This window comes from Zerene cesonia, chromosome 14 (genome assembly GCF_012273895.1).
Source record: "Zerene cesonia ecotype Mississippi chromosome 14, Zerene_cesonia_1.1, whole genome shotgun sequence".
Lineage (NCBI taxonomy): Eukaryota > Metazoa > Arthropoda > Insecta > Lepidoptera > Pieridae > Zerene > Zerene cesonia.
In genome coordinates this window covers 2,710,284-2,727,293 of record NC_052115.1, presented here as the reverse complement: position 1 = coordinate 2,727,293, position 17,010 = coordinate 2,710,284, and the positions used below count along the sequence as shown (strand labels likewise).

At 32.9% G+C, this 17,010-nt stretch overlaps 1 protein-coding gene across 1 annotated transcript in view; it reads left to right on the top strand.

Annotated features, from left to right (window-relative positions):
- Window positions 1-17,010, top strand: part of LOC119831906 (sodium channel protein 60E-like) — a 111,088-nt gene that overhangs the window by 37,204 nt on the left and 56,874 nt on the right. Inside the window, exon 2 of the mRNA XM_038355475.1 lies at window positions 4,455-5,001. Within this exon, the coding sequence (XP_038211403.1) occupies window positions 4,537-5,001 (465 nt within the window). The 5' untranslated portion in view covers window positions 4,455-4,536. The remainder of the gene's footprint in view (window positions 1-4,454; window positions 5,002-17,010) is intronic.

Genomic DNA, 17,010 nt, shown 5'->3' with positions numbered 1-17,010 from the left:
ATAATTATAACTTATTACGCTTAGTATGCCATAGCCCACTGTTGAAACCGTTTAGTTCTTGTGTACGCAAATTTTATAAATAAAAAATATATGTGTAAAGCCCTTTAGTTTTAAAGCCCACTTGGTCTTAGTATTTGTCTCACGACCTGAAACCATGCAACTATTCAGCTTCTTAGTTTAAACAAGACTTGAAATGTGAAACTTTCAACATAGAATCACAAAGTTTCCAAAATAAAATATTAGCGTGATCCGTGCCTCTACTCCCGAGGCGACATCGGATTTTTCATTTAAACTTTTCTTTCAGATACGTGTTGTTGCATATAAATACGCTTATGCTTGCTTTGTAATATTTGTTTATTTGTTGCGTACGTTAAATTGAAATATGTCATTGACAAACGTGAGGCTTGAAACGTGTTGATGAATGAAAACAAACGGAACTTTGTTAGATACTGAATAAAATGGTCTAACGCTTACTTCATTTATATACTATCAGTTCAGAGAGTGAGAGATCTCAATAATCATCATTTCTCTCTTCATATATTTTCAATATTTTTCATCTGTAACTTGCGAGATTTATCGGCATTCTCACTTCCCTTTTTGTATAAGAATGAAGTAATAAAACTGAATACAACACCAAACAAGCCTGTAAAGGGCAAAGGCGAGAAATTGATTGTGCGTAAACAAAAGGCCATCTTGAGAACAAACTGGGACGTTTAATTGTTTGTCATTTATTATTATAAGACGTTACTGACTTGGCCTTTTTGTTTAGCGGAGAGTAGGGTTTCAGAGACAGAATATGGCTGAGTCATGATAAGATAAAGTATCATACGGAGTTATGAATTTTATGCATATTAATTATCTACTGTTTTTACATGTGTTATTTTGTTATTTAAATAAAACAAAATAATGTTACACGTGAATAATTACAAATAAAATGAATAATTCTATTGATACAACAAACAAAAATCAATAAAAGAAACATTGCATGCTTATTATATGCCTGTAAAACATAACTTGTAAATTTATTTATATAATGAACGAAAACTGCAACAATACTCCATAACAATATCACCAAGCATAGCACACCACACACAGACACGCGAAAATGTCTTTCACTCTCCATAAATTGAATGTAAGTGCAGAGTGCACATCGGATTTGATAAATCTATTGTATCTTACCACTTTAACGCAGCGTTCATAAGTGCGACGCGCAAAGAGATGCGGAAAAATGCCTTGGAGACGCGCCGTGAATCTTTCACAACTCCTGAACAGCTTTTTATACTTGGAGAAATGTTAACTTCACCGTGAAAATGATGGAAAATAAATAATAGCTGTATAGTTCTAATGAAAAACAAACTACGGACGTCCTAGTTTTGTAAAAGTTTTAAAACGACCAACGTGACAGACGATTATTTGTGTTTGTTAATACTTAATCATATTACATTTGTTTTGTTAAATACACTTTTGGCTACGGGGCTATGTTCTTCATTTTTCATTATCTATGTGTATAATAATACGTTGTTGTTGCAATTTCAATTCATATTTTTTTACTAACTGATATTTTGTCGTTAATTATTTTAATGAACTACATCTTCTTGATAACAAGTTTTCATTATATTATTAAAGACTTGTACCACGTCTGCGTTCTTTACTATAACTCCTTTGAAAAAAATTTAACAGCAACTTGAATTTGTAATAGTTACTATGTAAATATTTTATTCGTCATAACTTAGATTCAAATATCCTACTATCCTTATATCCTGCTAACATTATAAATGCGAAAGTTTGTAAGGATGTGTGTATGTTTGTTGCTCTTTCACGCAAAAACTACTGAACCGATTGCAATGAAATTTGGTACGTAGACAGCTGGACTACTGGAGTAACATATAGGCAACTTTTTCCCGATGTTCTTACGGGATACGGACTTACGCGGATGAAACTGCGGGGCGCAGCTAATAGAATAATATGTATGTGTACCTTTATTCCATTATCAAACATTACATCGACAAATTTCTTCGTAGAAATTAAAATTAGCCCTGTTCGATTTATAGGTACCAATAAAGTCTAATGAAAATTTGTTTTCGCATGAAATGACTGGCTAAGCCTTTTTTTAAGATTAATAGATTTTATACAAGAATAATGACTTGAAAAAAGGACAATAACTACTATCATGTGTTAAGCTAATGAATCGTAGTCAAGAAGGGTCGCTCACCTTTCACTTTAAAGTCTCAGCTGATGTACTGAGAATCCTCGACGCCTCATATAGATGTTATCTAGCATGTAACAAGCACGTAACGTTTACAGAAAGGACGAGTGTAAACGCTGAAATTTTAATATATAATCATAATCTACATGTAATACTTGTATGATAGGTTATCCTCGTTGTAGTTAGTTATAACTGCAAACACGTTAGACAATAACCGTCTAACATAGCTATATGTTGCAATGTCTGTAGAAGTGTGGTTGAGGTCACATTCTTAATTTTCTGACAATTAATGTCAACAATAAGCAATGTCAATAATGATTAATCTGTTTAAGTATGGAGTTATTCCCTATAGCGTGCACTTTGCTTGGCTTGTTCCTAGATCCTTGAATAAATATTTAAGGAGGTTGGATTTACCGGCACTAATCCAGAAGGCGGGAAATAATAATAAATCTTATTTTCGTTTCCTTTATTTATTCACGTTTGGACATTTCTTAAATTATTGATTAAAATACTTTAAATAGCATTAAGTACCATTTTAGAATAGGTATAAGCTATTAAGGCCTAAAGCGTGGCCTTGACTTAACTAGTTATTACCAGATGAACCAGGTAGTTTATTGTGACCACCTGTGTATATTTTTGTTTCTTTTTAATTAGAAAGTAGTAAATTTTATAGTAAGGCCTACGAGACAAGATAAAAATGGGAAACGATCTGAAGATTTTTATTACAATTTTTGTATGTCGCTACAAGTGGTCTTTTTTAATAACGACAAACCATTATTTGTGCCCAAAATGAATGATACGATTGTAGGCACCGACTTCGACATGACATTATTCTTTAGTTTATGTAAGTTTAATTGTATTTCAGTTTCTATTTCAGTTTAAAATAGTATAAAATTTATAAAAAATAATGTTTTGAACCCTTGATAGTTTGTTAGCATTAGACTGATTATGAGAATTTCGAAATTAGAACTTAATTATCTCTTTAAATTCCAAAATCATTCAGTGCAACATCTATAAATCGTTTTATCTTACGTTTTTACCAACAATGTTACACAATAAAATATCTAGGGCCTGTAACTGATATTGAAAATAGTAAACCCTCTATTCAGAAACAATTTTCCGCCCAGTGAATCTTTACCGAATCATTCCATACTAGCTAAAAATACAAAGATGTCGCAGATAACTACACTGTAAAATATATTTACGTTCACGAAACTACTAGAAAATTCTGCACTGAAGTGTTTGTATTCTCAAAGGCATTCGTTATGCTAAGCTTGTGGAAGAAAGTGAGAGCTGCAAACGGATTTTCTTGCCCCCTTTAAATTGCAGGCATTGAGTTAACTTGGGCCCAACCACGCTGGCTTTATGTAGAAGCAAGCAATAATGTTAAGCGATACAGTTTTGGAAGGGAATAAAATGTTATGAAACCTGTATGCCATGTTTTTTTACCAATATCGCGTAGACTAATATTGCGATCGGCGAGGCCAATGGAGATTTCTGTGCAGCTTTACATAAACTTATATTCATTTTTTTTATATTATAAAATAAACTATGGTAGTGTGTAAAAGGCTTGATTGGGGCTAAAAATTATTTATTTATTACTCTAAGATCCTTGTATATGGATCAATTATTGTCATCATCATGTCGTCATAATTCATAGAGGACAGACAGTTCTCGAAATGTGAGATATGTCGTTGAAAATTAAAAACTTATTCTGAATATTTTTTGTACGAAACTGTTACGAAGAGAATGTATGTAGCGACTCGAGTGCATTGAAATTCATAAAGCACTTGTTGTGTCCGAAATATGCAAGTCCAATACATCGGAAAACATCCGACTTCCATAGAACGATACGTTACGTGCACCGAAAACCAATGTATCAACACGATATACGAATCTGCAATTAATGTTGGGTATCATACGAGAAACCTCAGCATCTGTTCATTGATGTGCCTCATAACACTTTTTTTTTTAAACATTTAAATACATTTTTGTACTATTATCTTTTTCTCCCTGCTTTAAATTATTACACGGATTCTTTACCGAAGAGTAAAAGTTTTCTTGTGTAATATGTTTTATGGGAACACTACGCATTGAACATCTATTTCATTTCAACGAAAATATATACAAAGAGTTTTAGCGGCAGCTAGAATTTATATCATTGCGCGTTCGAATAATTCATAAACCAGATGCAGTATTTGTAAACATTGCGTTAAATTATGAGTTCTAAAACGTATTCTTGTTTCAGGTGGCTGTGTTAATCGAAAATGGCGTCATCGGTCCGGAAATAGTGCGTCGGGCCGAGGCGATGGGCCTGACGTAGCGGCGGAATGCAGGAGGACGAAAGGCGGTTGTCGTTCCCGCCGCCGGCGCCACTCCATTCGCCAGGGGAGGAGATAGATGGCTCACGCTTGCTCGGCGAAATAGTTAGGACGTTAGAGGCCACCAACCCGGAGGCGGCGGCACCGTTAGTGGCGTCGCAGTCCAAAGATGCGCTCGACACGGAGTGCGAGAAGCCGCGGCGGGAGGAGCTGCGTATCCCTCTCGATGTTACCTTCTCAGAGCCCCCGCCTGGACGCAGCGATGAGCCCAGGGCGGTCGTCACTCCGTTCACGCGCGAGTCAGCTAAACGTGCAGGTTCGAGAGGGGCGCAGTTGGTCAGAGAATTTGGATTCATGCCCCGGCGGCGGCTTAGTGTCGAAGATGGAGCACGTTTACCGAGAAAATATGAACCTTTCCCGCCTAAGCTGTATGGACGGCCGCTGGAAGAGATCGACAACTTCATTTACGATGAGGTAAGCGTAATTTTTGTTATATCGGTGGTTCCAAAATCCTGAAAGCATTTTTTATATTGCGAGTTTTTTCCAATTTGCATATTTTACACTACCGAAGTCATTCTTTGATGGAGAGCTCATTCGCATATATTAATGGTTTATTCATGGTGAGACATGCTGAATTCACTTTCTGAATATTAAAATTTCAATTAAGTACAGTTTCTTAGACGAAATTTCGTCGAAACTTGAAACAAAATGTGTTTTTCTCCGTATTGTTATAAATATAAATTGCCGTAATGACATATTGTATTTTAAAGGTAGAGGCCGTTTTAACAAATAATATATTCCATTCAAATCGTTATAAGAATACAGTATTGTATAAATCGTCCACTTCGTTCCGATCTTTGAACATCTTATAAAGTATTTGTTGACCTAGACGATATAAGGGTCAATTTATACTGGCGTGTCTGGTCAAGAAGTTATAACTTCAGGATATTACCGTGAAAAATAATGATATAAGCACACATGGGGCAGATACATTGTTATTACGATCATTGTAGTTATTTCGGTGTTACATTACAAAAACTCGACAATTGTGAGATTTTTCTTTCTTTCATGGCTTATAATGTCCTCGTTTGGAGGTTGGATGCGTGTATCTCCAAATTCCTAAATGTATTTGAGTGCTTCTCCACAATTCGTGCTTTTTCCTCAATATTAGATAAAATAAGATAGTTCTTCGTGTAAAAAAAATATTTGATTTGAACATCATAGTAAAGTTTCCATTTTAAAAAATAAATGTCCACTTTATTATGCTATAATGTGTAAAGAATGTTGTGTATAGTTTTATCTCCGAATATAACCGTGCGATATATTGTTTGCTTTGCAGGCGAAGTTACGGGTCCTTTGTGCCATATTATTAAGAGTAACGACTGTGTACCCAACGGCCTTAATATTAAACCGACCACAAATTTACATTCGAATTATACATGTTTACAAATGTTGATAAGGGGGACGTGTATACGAACACACGTAGCTATCTATACCTGCTTATTTGTTTTTATTTTATTTCGATGGTAGAATATTTCATAATTAAAAAGTGCTTATGTTAGTAACCTAACTAACCAAATTTGTACTAGGTAATTAATCAAAGTTTAAAAAATCTCGGTTTAATTGAAACTAAATAACTTAACTTACTTTTTATTATAATTTGTTACTCACATATGACTTTTTTTCTAAAAGCAGAATTTTTGTCCTCGCCCTATTTATATTAAGGTTGATGTTTTGATATTTGCTCTTCATCGATTTGGGCATGTAGATCATCGTACATTGAGGGATTTAAATATTTTTTTGTCCAATGATTTTTTTTTTACCTTTCTCAGATCATTCGTTCATTCCAATTGTCAATCCTTTCCTTACCCATTTCCCCTTAAACACGAGTAAAGCATTCGCAGAAGCATGACCTTTGCCATTCGCATTCATGGAGACCGATTACCATCAAACCCCCACCTCAGTTGCCCGCTTATGGCATAAAAAAATGCTTTCTAGTATTGACGATCAACCCCTAATCCCTGGCAGACAATATAGCATATATTCCTCTCCGTTCCTCCTTGTCACCTTTATTTAACGTTAGCTGTTGTCTGAAAATCGGTCGTAAAGTTCAGTACGGGTCACCGGTGCGGATACACCACGTCATTGAGGTGCTTATCTGACAGGCGGTAGACTTGTTGCGCTCGCTAAATTAACATTACATTTTCTACCCTCACACAAAGATGGGGTAAGCGATACCAATGTAGGAAATGAATCAGTGACGGAGAGAGGTGTTTGTTAGAATTAATTAGACAACCAGCTACGAACGTTTATCGCTGTTATGTGGTCCGACGTTTTCAAATTCGTTTTTCTAGTTAATTGTGGTGCCCAGTAGCTGCAAAAACCAAAGTTTTTGGATAAATTAGTAAAAAATTAACAGGATTACTAGGGGTGTTGCATATTAATAAGATTGTACGTGTTTTCAAGTTTGGTTATAATTCTAAAGTAGCATCTATGCCTAACTTTTTAAATACATATTGAGGAGCAAAGGCCTTTTTGATGAATAAAAAAAAAGAATAATATTGGTCATCAACATTCACCCACTCTAAAGTTCTGAGGTAAAAACATAAAAAATTACACTCAAATTGAGAACCACCTCTTGTGGGTGTACTGTGTGTCCACAATCTGTGTTAAAAAGATACGTTTATTTGTTTTCATTGCGGGTCAACACGTCTCGCCCGTGCGGCTAGTAAATCAAATTTAAAGCAAATTGAATACTAAACCTAATAGCATTTTATATGCTATTTAAATGCTTAAGCCCGATATGATTGAGTAAAACGCATACTATTCAAAAGTCATTTAAACTTAAAAACAAACATCGCTTCCTTAATTTCATATAAAGACTCGCTGATCCGGCAAACGCTGTTCTGCCTTATTCTTATCATTTAGGGTTATAAAAAATAGTTGTTGGCTGTTTCCCAGACCTATCCGATATGCACACAAAATTTAATTTGAATCGGTCCACCCGTTTCGGAGGAGTAAGGTAACTAACATTGTGACACGAAAATTTTATATATTAGATAATTTTTTTACATGTTCCTCTTTCGTAGCCTCTACTCCGTGATACCTTAGAAGTTTATTTAAAGTATATTTACTATTTAAGAATTCACTCTGTAAAATACGTTGTTCTCATAGAACTCTATCAATTTTCATTACAAGTCTGAAATCACACCATGTTTTCTTTGTTTGTAGGAACATATAAAAAAGAACAGCAAGAGAATAAGATGTTACATTTACTACTAAAATAAAGATCCTGGAGCACATACTTAACTTTTATTCAGCCCAACAATTTCGAAGAGCCTCGCGTAAAAAACAAATGGGAACGAACCTTTGACTATATGTGTACGTGACTAGGTTCTTAATTTACAATTTACCCGGCATTCCGTCTTATTGATTTCTACGAAATGACTATGTTTTTCTAACAGAATCTGTGTTATTGCATTATGGGATAAAAACATTGCACACGGGGGATTTTAAAACCCGAAGAGCTTATCAGCACATTACCTGCGTTGTATTGTTTTGATGTACTCTTCATGTAGAGATTTATTTTTACAGAAACGTGTTGTTAAACCTAAAAAATTATACTTCTAAAGAATATCAGTTAAATATTTTATTAATAATATTACACTGGTATAATTTAGGACGTACCGTATGGATTTGTTATGTTAATGAATGACAGAAGACAGTCGCGCAGTAATTAGGTCATGGTTATTTAAAGTTGAGATTCAGCAATTTATAGGCTTTAATTTATAATAGAGCCATAGTCATGACAATATATAATATTCTTTTCCTGCACACACATTCAGATCTACATTCTAAAAATATCCTTGAGACTAAAATATGACAAAATAGAATACAGCTCCTGAGTTATTAAAACTGCTGTATGAATATAATATGTAATATTCATAGTTTTATACACATACATTAACACATAGTTTGTTGAGCTTGTTACGAACACTGGCTTACTTTGACTCAAAATGTTAGGCATTTTGGATGGAGGCCAAACCGACGCCCCTCAATAAAACAGATTCATAGATTCATGACATTTAACTATGAGACCACTTGCAATTTAAATTGTTTGGTCGTTGTGGTAAAAGTTTAACCACTTCTCACTTAAGAGTTCATCGGTTTGTTGAATGGAATATTTTCTTCGGTAAAATACTCAGTCGAGGGCCGTTCTTAGATTGTACTTGGCGTGTCTTTTTTATTTTATAACTTGTAGAATAATGAAACAATTATACATTTTTTCGATGAATTGAAAAAAAACTAGCCTATTTAAAAAATAAATACTATATCTAAATAATGCCAAAGGGCGATGATCCATTATTCAAATTCTTTCAGCATAAATTTAAAGAAAAAGTCTATTACTTATTAGTTATATATTTTATCAAGCTCATATCAACGCATGTGTAACATCACTACTGCTCATAATGGCAATACGGTAAAGGAAAATATCGTGAGGAAACCGGCCTGCCCGAGAATCCAAAGTTCGACGATATGTGACATCTGACAACCCGGACTTGGCCAGCGTGGTGGATTATGGCCTGAACGATGATAATCATTGTAAAGTTTATTCACGAAAGATTTGTTTAGTAACACGCATTTTAGAGCTGTTATTATGCTTACATGGTAATGACCGATTCTATTATATATTCAACAGATTTGATATTGTTATAACAGTATGTTGTTTAGGATACGTAGTTACATAGATACGACATATCAAATGGGATACATAACATAATTCAATAAATAATATAACATAATTAAATAAATAATATAAACATATTTAAAATAATACTTAAAGGATTTTGTAACTAAATATCTATAAAAACGGATTCTACCAAAAAAAAGTTGTAATTGAAATATGAAAGAATTTTGCGTAAACGATAAAATATAATGAATTTACGTCAGTGAAAACCATGAGCGACCACAAAAGAAAAATAAATCGTGAAATCATTATGCGGGCGCGTTCAAATTATATCGGCTGTCCGTTTGGCACTTTTAAATCCTCGTTAAACTTTCACATTCGTGAAAACAAAAGGTATAAAAACGAATATGTTTGTGAATAAAAACGTGGAAAAATATAATGTACATTTGTGCTGTTTTGATGCTGTTGCTGTAGAATATATTCCACCTGAAATGGTGCTAATTGCAAAAGGCATCCATGAGTACAGAGAGAACCCCGATTCTTTGCAATGCTGCACTTAAATTTTACTTTATGACTGTAGTTAATTTTTCAGTACTTTTGCATTTGCTTCTTGAAATAATGTACGTTGTATACCCTAAATTAGTTTTATGAATAATCTCGTAGAACATATTATTATACAAAAGGCAAATAGAAGTGCAGGCTTTTAATTCTTAGCTTATGTTTCGTTATTTATATTGAATATTATACTGATCAACTGTAGGGGAAAATATTGTAAAAAACGTATAACTACCCTACTAATCCTACTAATATTATAAATGCGAAAGTTTGTGAGGATATATGTATGTTTGTTACTCTTTCACGCAAACGCTACTGAACCGATTGCAATGAATTTGGTACGTTGATAGCTGGATAACTGGAATGACATATAAATAACTTTTTATACCGATATTCCTACGGGATACGGACTTACTCGGGTGAAACCGCGGGGCGCAGCTAGTACGCTATAACATTGCATTTTGTAGTCTGATGAATAACAAAATTATCGTTCTCAATATAGTGTTATTAATTACAAGTAGACCTGCAAGGCTATCGAACGTGCAAATTGAATGGCACATCAATCGAAACTCACAATATTAGAATTGGATTACAATAAAAAGGTTTTATCGTTATTATACAAGCATATTTACGAAACTACGTAGGAACGTATTTATAGATTTATTAGGCAGCAACTATCTTTCAAATTGTGAAACGGATACATAAAGACATGTCTGAGTTGTACCTATCTAACACACTGCATTAAAATTAATACTTTTGTATGAAAATACAGTCTAATAACTGATATCTCTAAAGTGGTTTTGAGTTAAAATTAGTGCAGCGAATGCACATGACTTATAGCTGACTATTTACAAAATAAGCCAAAGTTTGTGAGAGCACTGAGACTGATTTATCGTGTTAATAAGACTCCAACTACGATCGCTTCTATGAAATTGATGTAGCCGTTTGAGCAAAATGAACTTACAAGACATAACTTTGAAATTTCTGAATCTCGTGTATTAGTTTTGTATATTGAATCATAATCAACTATTGTCACTAAGTGTATTATTTTGTCTTAATTATTTAACGATTTTAAGCTTATTTATAGTATTATAAGATATACAGATGGAGAAACAGTCTGCCAAAGCGAATGTCTAAACATCACATGTTAGACATATAAAGAGCCGGCCTCAACTTAAGTCCAAATAATAAGCAGCACATAATAGAGGCAAAGGCGACCCGCAAGTATCCGATAACAGTTATGATCTTTTCCTGACCTAAAAAGGAAAAATGGACGTGATGTAGCAATTTGGAGATAGCAATTTTTGTGTTGCTTTATATCTACGGCGCGTGATGCGGTTTCACTGGTGTTATTGAGTTTTTTCTCTACATCAATGATCCAATGATTGGAATAAAAATTAACCTTAATAATTCCTTATTACACCAGCTATTTGCTTGTTGAGTTAGAGGCAAAATAGGAATGTTCAGTCATAAAGTACCTGGTTATTTTAAGATTATAAAACTAAAGCTAAAAGCATGTACCATACTTTACCACCGTCTACAAATGCCAACCAAGAACTTCTAGACGTAGTATCAAGTAGAAAATCTTACTTGATTGAAGAGAAGCTTAGTAGATCTGGCAAGGCTACACACACAACAAGTGAAAACAATGTTATATTTCACCAGCCGACCTGTGCCCACTTAATTGGACGATAAATCGAAATAGATTAGGCTGCTAAACATACAAATTGATCCAATTTTTTAGTCCTTATTGATTTATAGTATCATTAAAAAAATAAAAAAAATTGATTGTTATAAAAATAAGAGTTGTTAACTTATTTACTTACATTTGTTTCTCTTTAGTGAAGTTTGTGTACTGCATTATTATTGTTTTTTTACGTGTGCCTTGGAAATAAATTTATTTTCATTCTACATATAGATAAAAGTAAAATCAGCATGTTTTCGCAGAAGAATTACTTATACTCACGTTTATGATTCTCACGTTGACTGAAATAAACAGGTCATGGTTTATCACGCATCTCATAACAAATACAAAATTGAATTGTTAAGACAGTTACGACTTCACGTCGGCTTTTGTTATGTAGAGGTCGTGAAAAAAATATATTTATTTTCATTTATATCACGCTTACGTAGCGTAGATCTGTTTTATCTGTATACGATAAAAAAGCGGGAAAATATTGTATCGATGAAACGTCAGATATAAAATATTAGCCATACGATGTTTTGTGATTTTTAAATATTCACGAGAGCTGAATACAAAACAATTTTACACAAAACCTGAATAAAAATTCATCCGATCAATCATGCACATACCAGCGAGCTAGTTTAATTTAAACTTAGCACTAAATAAATTCAAAGAGTAGAAACTTCAATATTTCAATAGTTGGAGAAATTGAAAAGGGCGATGCAACGGTCGAACGAAACTAACTGAAACAAGTAAGAATTTACATTAAAGAGATTTATTTGTTTTGTTCAACTTCATTGTTTTACGATGTCTGTATTTTGCTTTTACGCGTTGTGGTCTTTATTTATGTTGCCGTCATAAATATAATAATCGTGTTTCATTTTATTTCAAGATCTCTATTTTGTAGTACCCATATAATAAGTGATTTGTATATATTTTATCATTCTAAAAATCTTAATGAAACTGATTTAAAATGCGTATAACAACATAAAAATCGGTCAAGTGCGAAAAGGACTGGCGAAGCTTGCGACATAAGTAATTAATTAAAAATTGCTTATCCATACAATTTGAGACCACGGCAACCGAGCTTAACCAGGTTTTTTTATTGAATGCTAGGTATCTATGTTGAAGAGATATAGTCTCTGTTGACGGATGAACGGACAGACATGCGGATAGTGAAGTTTAAGTAATAGGATGTTTTACCTTTTGGACACGGAACCCAAAAATATCAATACTTGTATTAGAAGGTATATTATTTGTATTGTTTAATTAAAAATTCAAATTCAAAACATTTATTTTAATCTTTAAATGAGTGTCTTAAAAGCTAGATTGAAACACTCTCAGTAAGCAAAAAATGCTTGTGACAGTCATTTGTGTAATGCAATTGTAATATCAATACCATTTAAAATAAGTTATAAGTTAACAATTTTCTTCTATATATAATCTATCAATACAAAACTCAAATTAAAATGTAATTCGAGGAATGATCGGAAAAGAACGAGTTCAAGATACTTGGACGATATTTTGTAGTCTTCGCTCTTCCTAGTGAATCTAAAGTTAGAGTGTTGAGACCTACAAAGGGAAACTTCGATAAAACTTTCCCATTCCAACGTGTTCGATTACACACAAACACAAGCAGTTCGAGCAGAAAACCCAGTAATATCAGTGAGCGAACCGCGCTCGGCGCTCGTATTAACAAGTCTTCGGCTGTATCTAGGTCAGCATGAATGCTCTTTAATATTCTGCAGTAGCCCGGCGTGAATTAAAATAGGTGACAAGATTCCGCAACCGCGAACCTCCAGGGCATCGCCTTTGTGCCGCTTAATTGCTTGTTTATCAGCGCGGTTGACAGCGCCGAAGCAAGACTTCGGGAATTAGGCATTGCTCTGACGCGGGTTCGACTCGGGATTCCCAATAACCGCACTTATTTATTAGGAATCTGAATGATCATTTATATGTGAGGATGTTTAATATTTATTTTGTTTTACGAGTATTTTATATACCATCTATTTTTGAAAAACCGAAGTAAACGTTTGGAGTATTTTACAACATACAGAATGTTGTATTAACTATTAATTAACAATGTTACATTACATTTTGTGATAAAATGAGTGATTATTTATTTTGTTAATATTATATTTGCCAAAGAAATTTTGCAGCGTTAAAACATTAAAAAACAGTACAAATTCTTTGTTTTTTCATATTCAGCCAGAAAAACAAACAAGAATCTTGTCCAGCATCCGTTTAGATTTTTATTTAAGTTTTGAATTAAACACACACAACTAAACCAGACATATAATAGAACAGAATAAAATTAAACAACATTCATTATAGCAGAGAAGAGTAATTACTAAGTAGATTTTTATCGTCGATACAGCGATGTCGATCATAGTAATTGAAGAGTGAGTGCACTTCAATTTGTGTTATTTTTTATTTTTCAAACGCGACCTCGACCAGTAATATTATTCCACGTAGTTTATTTAAGCTGCAGCATTACCTGAACTGCGTTTTAATGTCTTCATGGATTTTTAATTTTCAATTCCATTCAAAATTTCAAACCAAAGTTAAAATAATATGAAACGGAAGTAAGTTTATTTATTAGTAGTTACAATTTTATTTAAATTTTTGAATCTAATTTATTTGTAAGTGATTATTGATAACTTAACATTGTTATCAATAATGATGAAAGATTTTATATAAAGCTACAACTAGGTAGTAGAAAAAGTAGTTATTCCAATATGCTTCTTGTAAATATCTATAATTCGTTGTTGTAAAAGTGAAATTATAATTTGAAATATTCAAATCATGACAGTTATAACCAGACGTTGATTGATGAATATCTACTATTACTGATTTTTTATTATGGTAACTTTTTTTATACAGATTTTTTTCTTTTGTATAAACAAATGTTATTTAAAATATATAAGAAATTATACAGACTCGTATAAACATTTTTGACGTATAAAATAAAGATACAATTCGAGGGTTACAAACAAAAGATCGAGATGAATGGAAGGGTTTCACGCTCATAGAGAGGATGAATCCGCTCCTATAAAGGAACGGTTTTCTACTAGTTAAACAGATTTTACACCATCCACGCATTACATAACTATTAGAATAAAGTACTTTTAAAATTCCTTTCTGCACGAAGTAATAAATGTAGCATGGAAGAAAAATAAACATCGAACTACCCATTAGAAATATGAGAAGCATTTAATATTTAATTACAATAACATGTTTCCGTGTCAAGTAACAAAAATATACATCATATCAAAATTAAAACTACAAATTGTAAAGATATGTCAATCTTTCCTGCATCATCATTGAAATAATTTTTCATTTTACAACTGAACGAGCATGTGGACGGCCATAAATCGATGTGTAAATTATGAATACAATATGTTTTGACATTGTTTAATGGAAAAGTGGGCGATGTTTTAAGTAACGACCCAGTTTGTGTATAAACATGTTTTCTTTAATGATTGTCTCGTAAACAAGTGCCTATGCCGTAGAAAAAATACATCCATTATAATTTTGCGAAATTTGTAGCTGTTTAGTCAGAAGTATTTTTATGATTAGTAAGATTTGCATTTGAAGCGGCCATACCTCTGTAAATGTTCAAAAGGTGGTGGTGGTCGCTTACCATCTTACCACCAGCTTGGTTGCCCGATATTACATAAAAAAATATTTATTTTTTATACATGTTTTATCTGATCTCCAAATAGATACTAATTCTATAATGATTTGCTTAATTTATAAAGATGTTCTCAAATAAAATAAAACTATGAAATGTGAATGTTTGTGTGGTTATTTATTTCAATTAAAGATAAAATACTGTAAACAATGTCATAACAATTTGCACTCGCACAGGCTTAATTATATAAGTTCAGGTATAACTTATATAATAAAGTTTAACATTTTTTTTTTTAATAAAAGAAATTATGCAGGGACAAATGCGCTGAGGCTAGATTTGGAAATCAAAAGATATCTGACTAAAGTCGGTAAACTTATACACTCTTGGGCCTCGTATAACATGTAATCTGCGACTGATCCAATACCTGCAATCGGATTCCCGCTCCATTGGAATATAGCAATCCCGACTGTTAAATAAAAAATTGTGTATTTTATATGGACCAGTATAGACATACTGGTTACAAAGTTATTTATAATATTTATGAGTCAAAGACCTCACCTATTTTAAATAAAAATAATGTTAATGTTGTCTATCTGCTGAAATTATAATAGTCCAGAAATGTATAATCTTGTGGAGAAGATAGGTTGCTAGCTATGAAAATTCTTCAAGTCCAAAGCATCTTTGATTATGCTGCAAGTCTCAAGAGTTATCTCGTAATGGTGGTCGGATGGAAATGTAATAGTATCACGTTTATGACCCAGGATTTCTGTTCCTGCGGCCAAGATTTATTTTTATTTATTTACATAATATGGTTTTACATGATATGGTTAATTGTATATTAAAGAAATGCCGACTAATTTAGTATTATTTTCAGCTAAAGATTTGCGATATTAAACTCGATTACATTATTCGAAAACAATCTTAAAAATATGTTCCGGTGTATATCCAATTGTAGAGAAACTCCGCATTATGTGGAATTAGGTGCTCAGAACAAAAACAACGATCCAGGTCGACTATTGTTTGCGTTTTTGCTGCTTTGTAGCGAACATAAAGATGGCACGGAAACCACTGTCTTTTGTGTCGACGCGAATGGCTAGCAATGTAAATAGTGATTAATACCTATTACAATAACATATTTTTAATATGTATTCGATTCATAAAACTATGAGTCTACGTTTTTCGATACGTTGTTCACCAAGTGAAAAGAAGTTGGTAGGTATGTTAAAACATATTTTTGGTTGTACTAGCCGTATAAGGATAGTAACAATTTTAGTTTTAAAATTAATAACGATGCATGTATACGATCCTTATGTATGTTTTCATGTGTCAACACAAATATGCGAATTTTAAATATTGACTGCAAATTTTTCTGAAAGTAATTTAAAATGTTCTCCGTTTCAAAAAATGAATATTCATCCCAAGTGTGAATTCAGGTATTTCACTTTTACTGTGAATACGCGTTACATGAATAAAAAGAAAAATAAGAATCGCGATGCAAAAATTACAGACCGTAAAGTAAAAATATAGAAATGAGAAATTTCACCAACAAAAACAAACAATAGAATAAGTCGAATACAAAAAGCTGTATTGTCTAACAAAATTCGCAAATTAATCACGGCCAGATATATTTCGCTAAGAGCTCGCGATTAACTTCGCACTATTTATCGTAAGTACAGCGGAGAATATTATTTAATAATGTTCTGGGATAATGTACAATCAGGCTAGAGCAGTGTTGTTAAGGTTGATTTTAGAGTGTCAGGGTTATATAGTTAGGTCGTTTTGTTCGGTGTGAGGGTATGTGCGAAAGCTTGGCGCTGAAGGGACATGCATGTTTCATGCGCTGCAGTAGCGGACTCGTATCCAAAGACAAACATAGAATCACATTACTGGATGAGATTAAAACCTTTTTAGTGCTTCAATTGC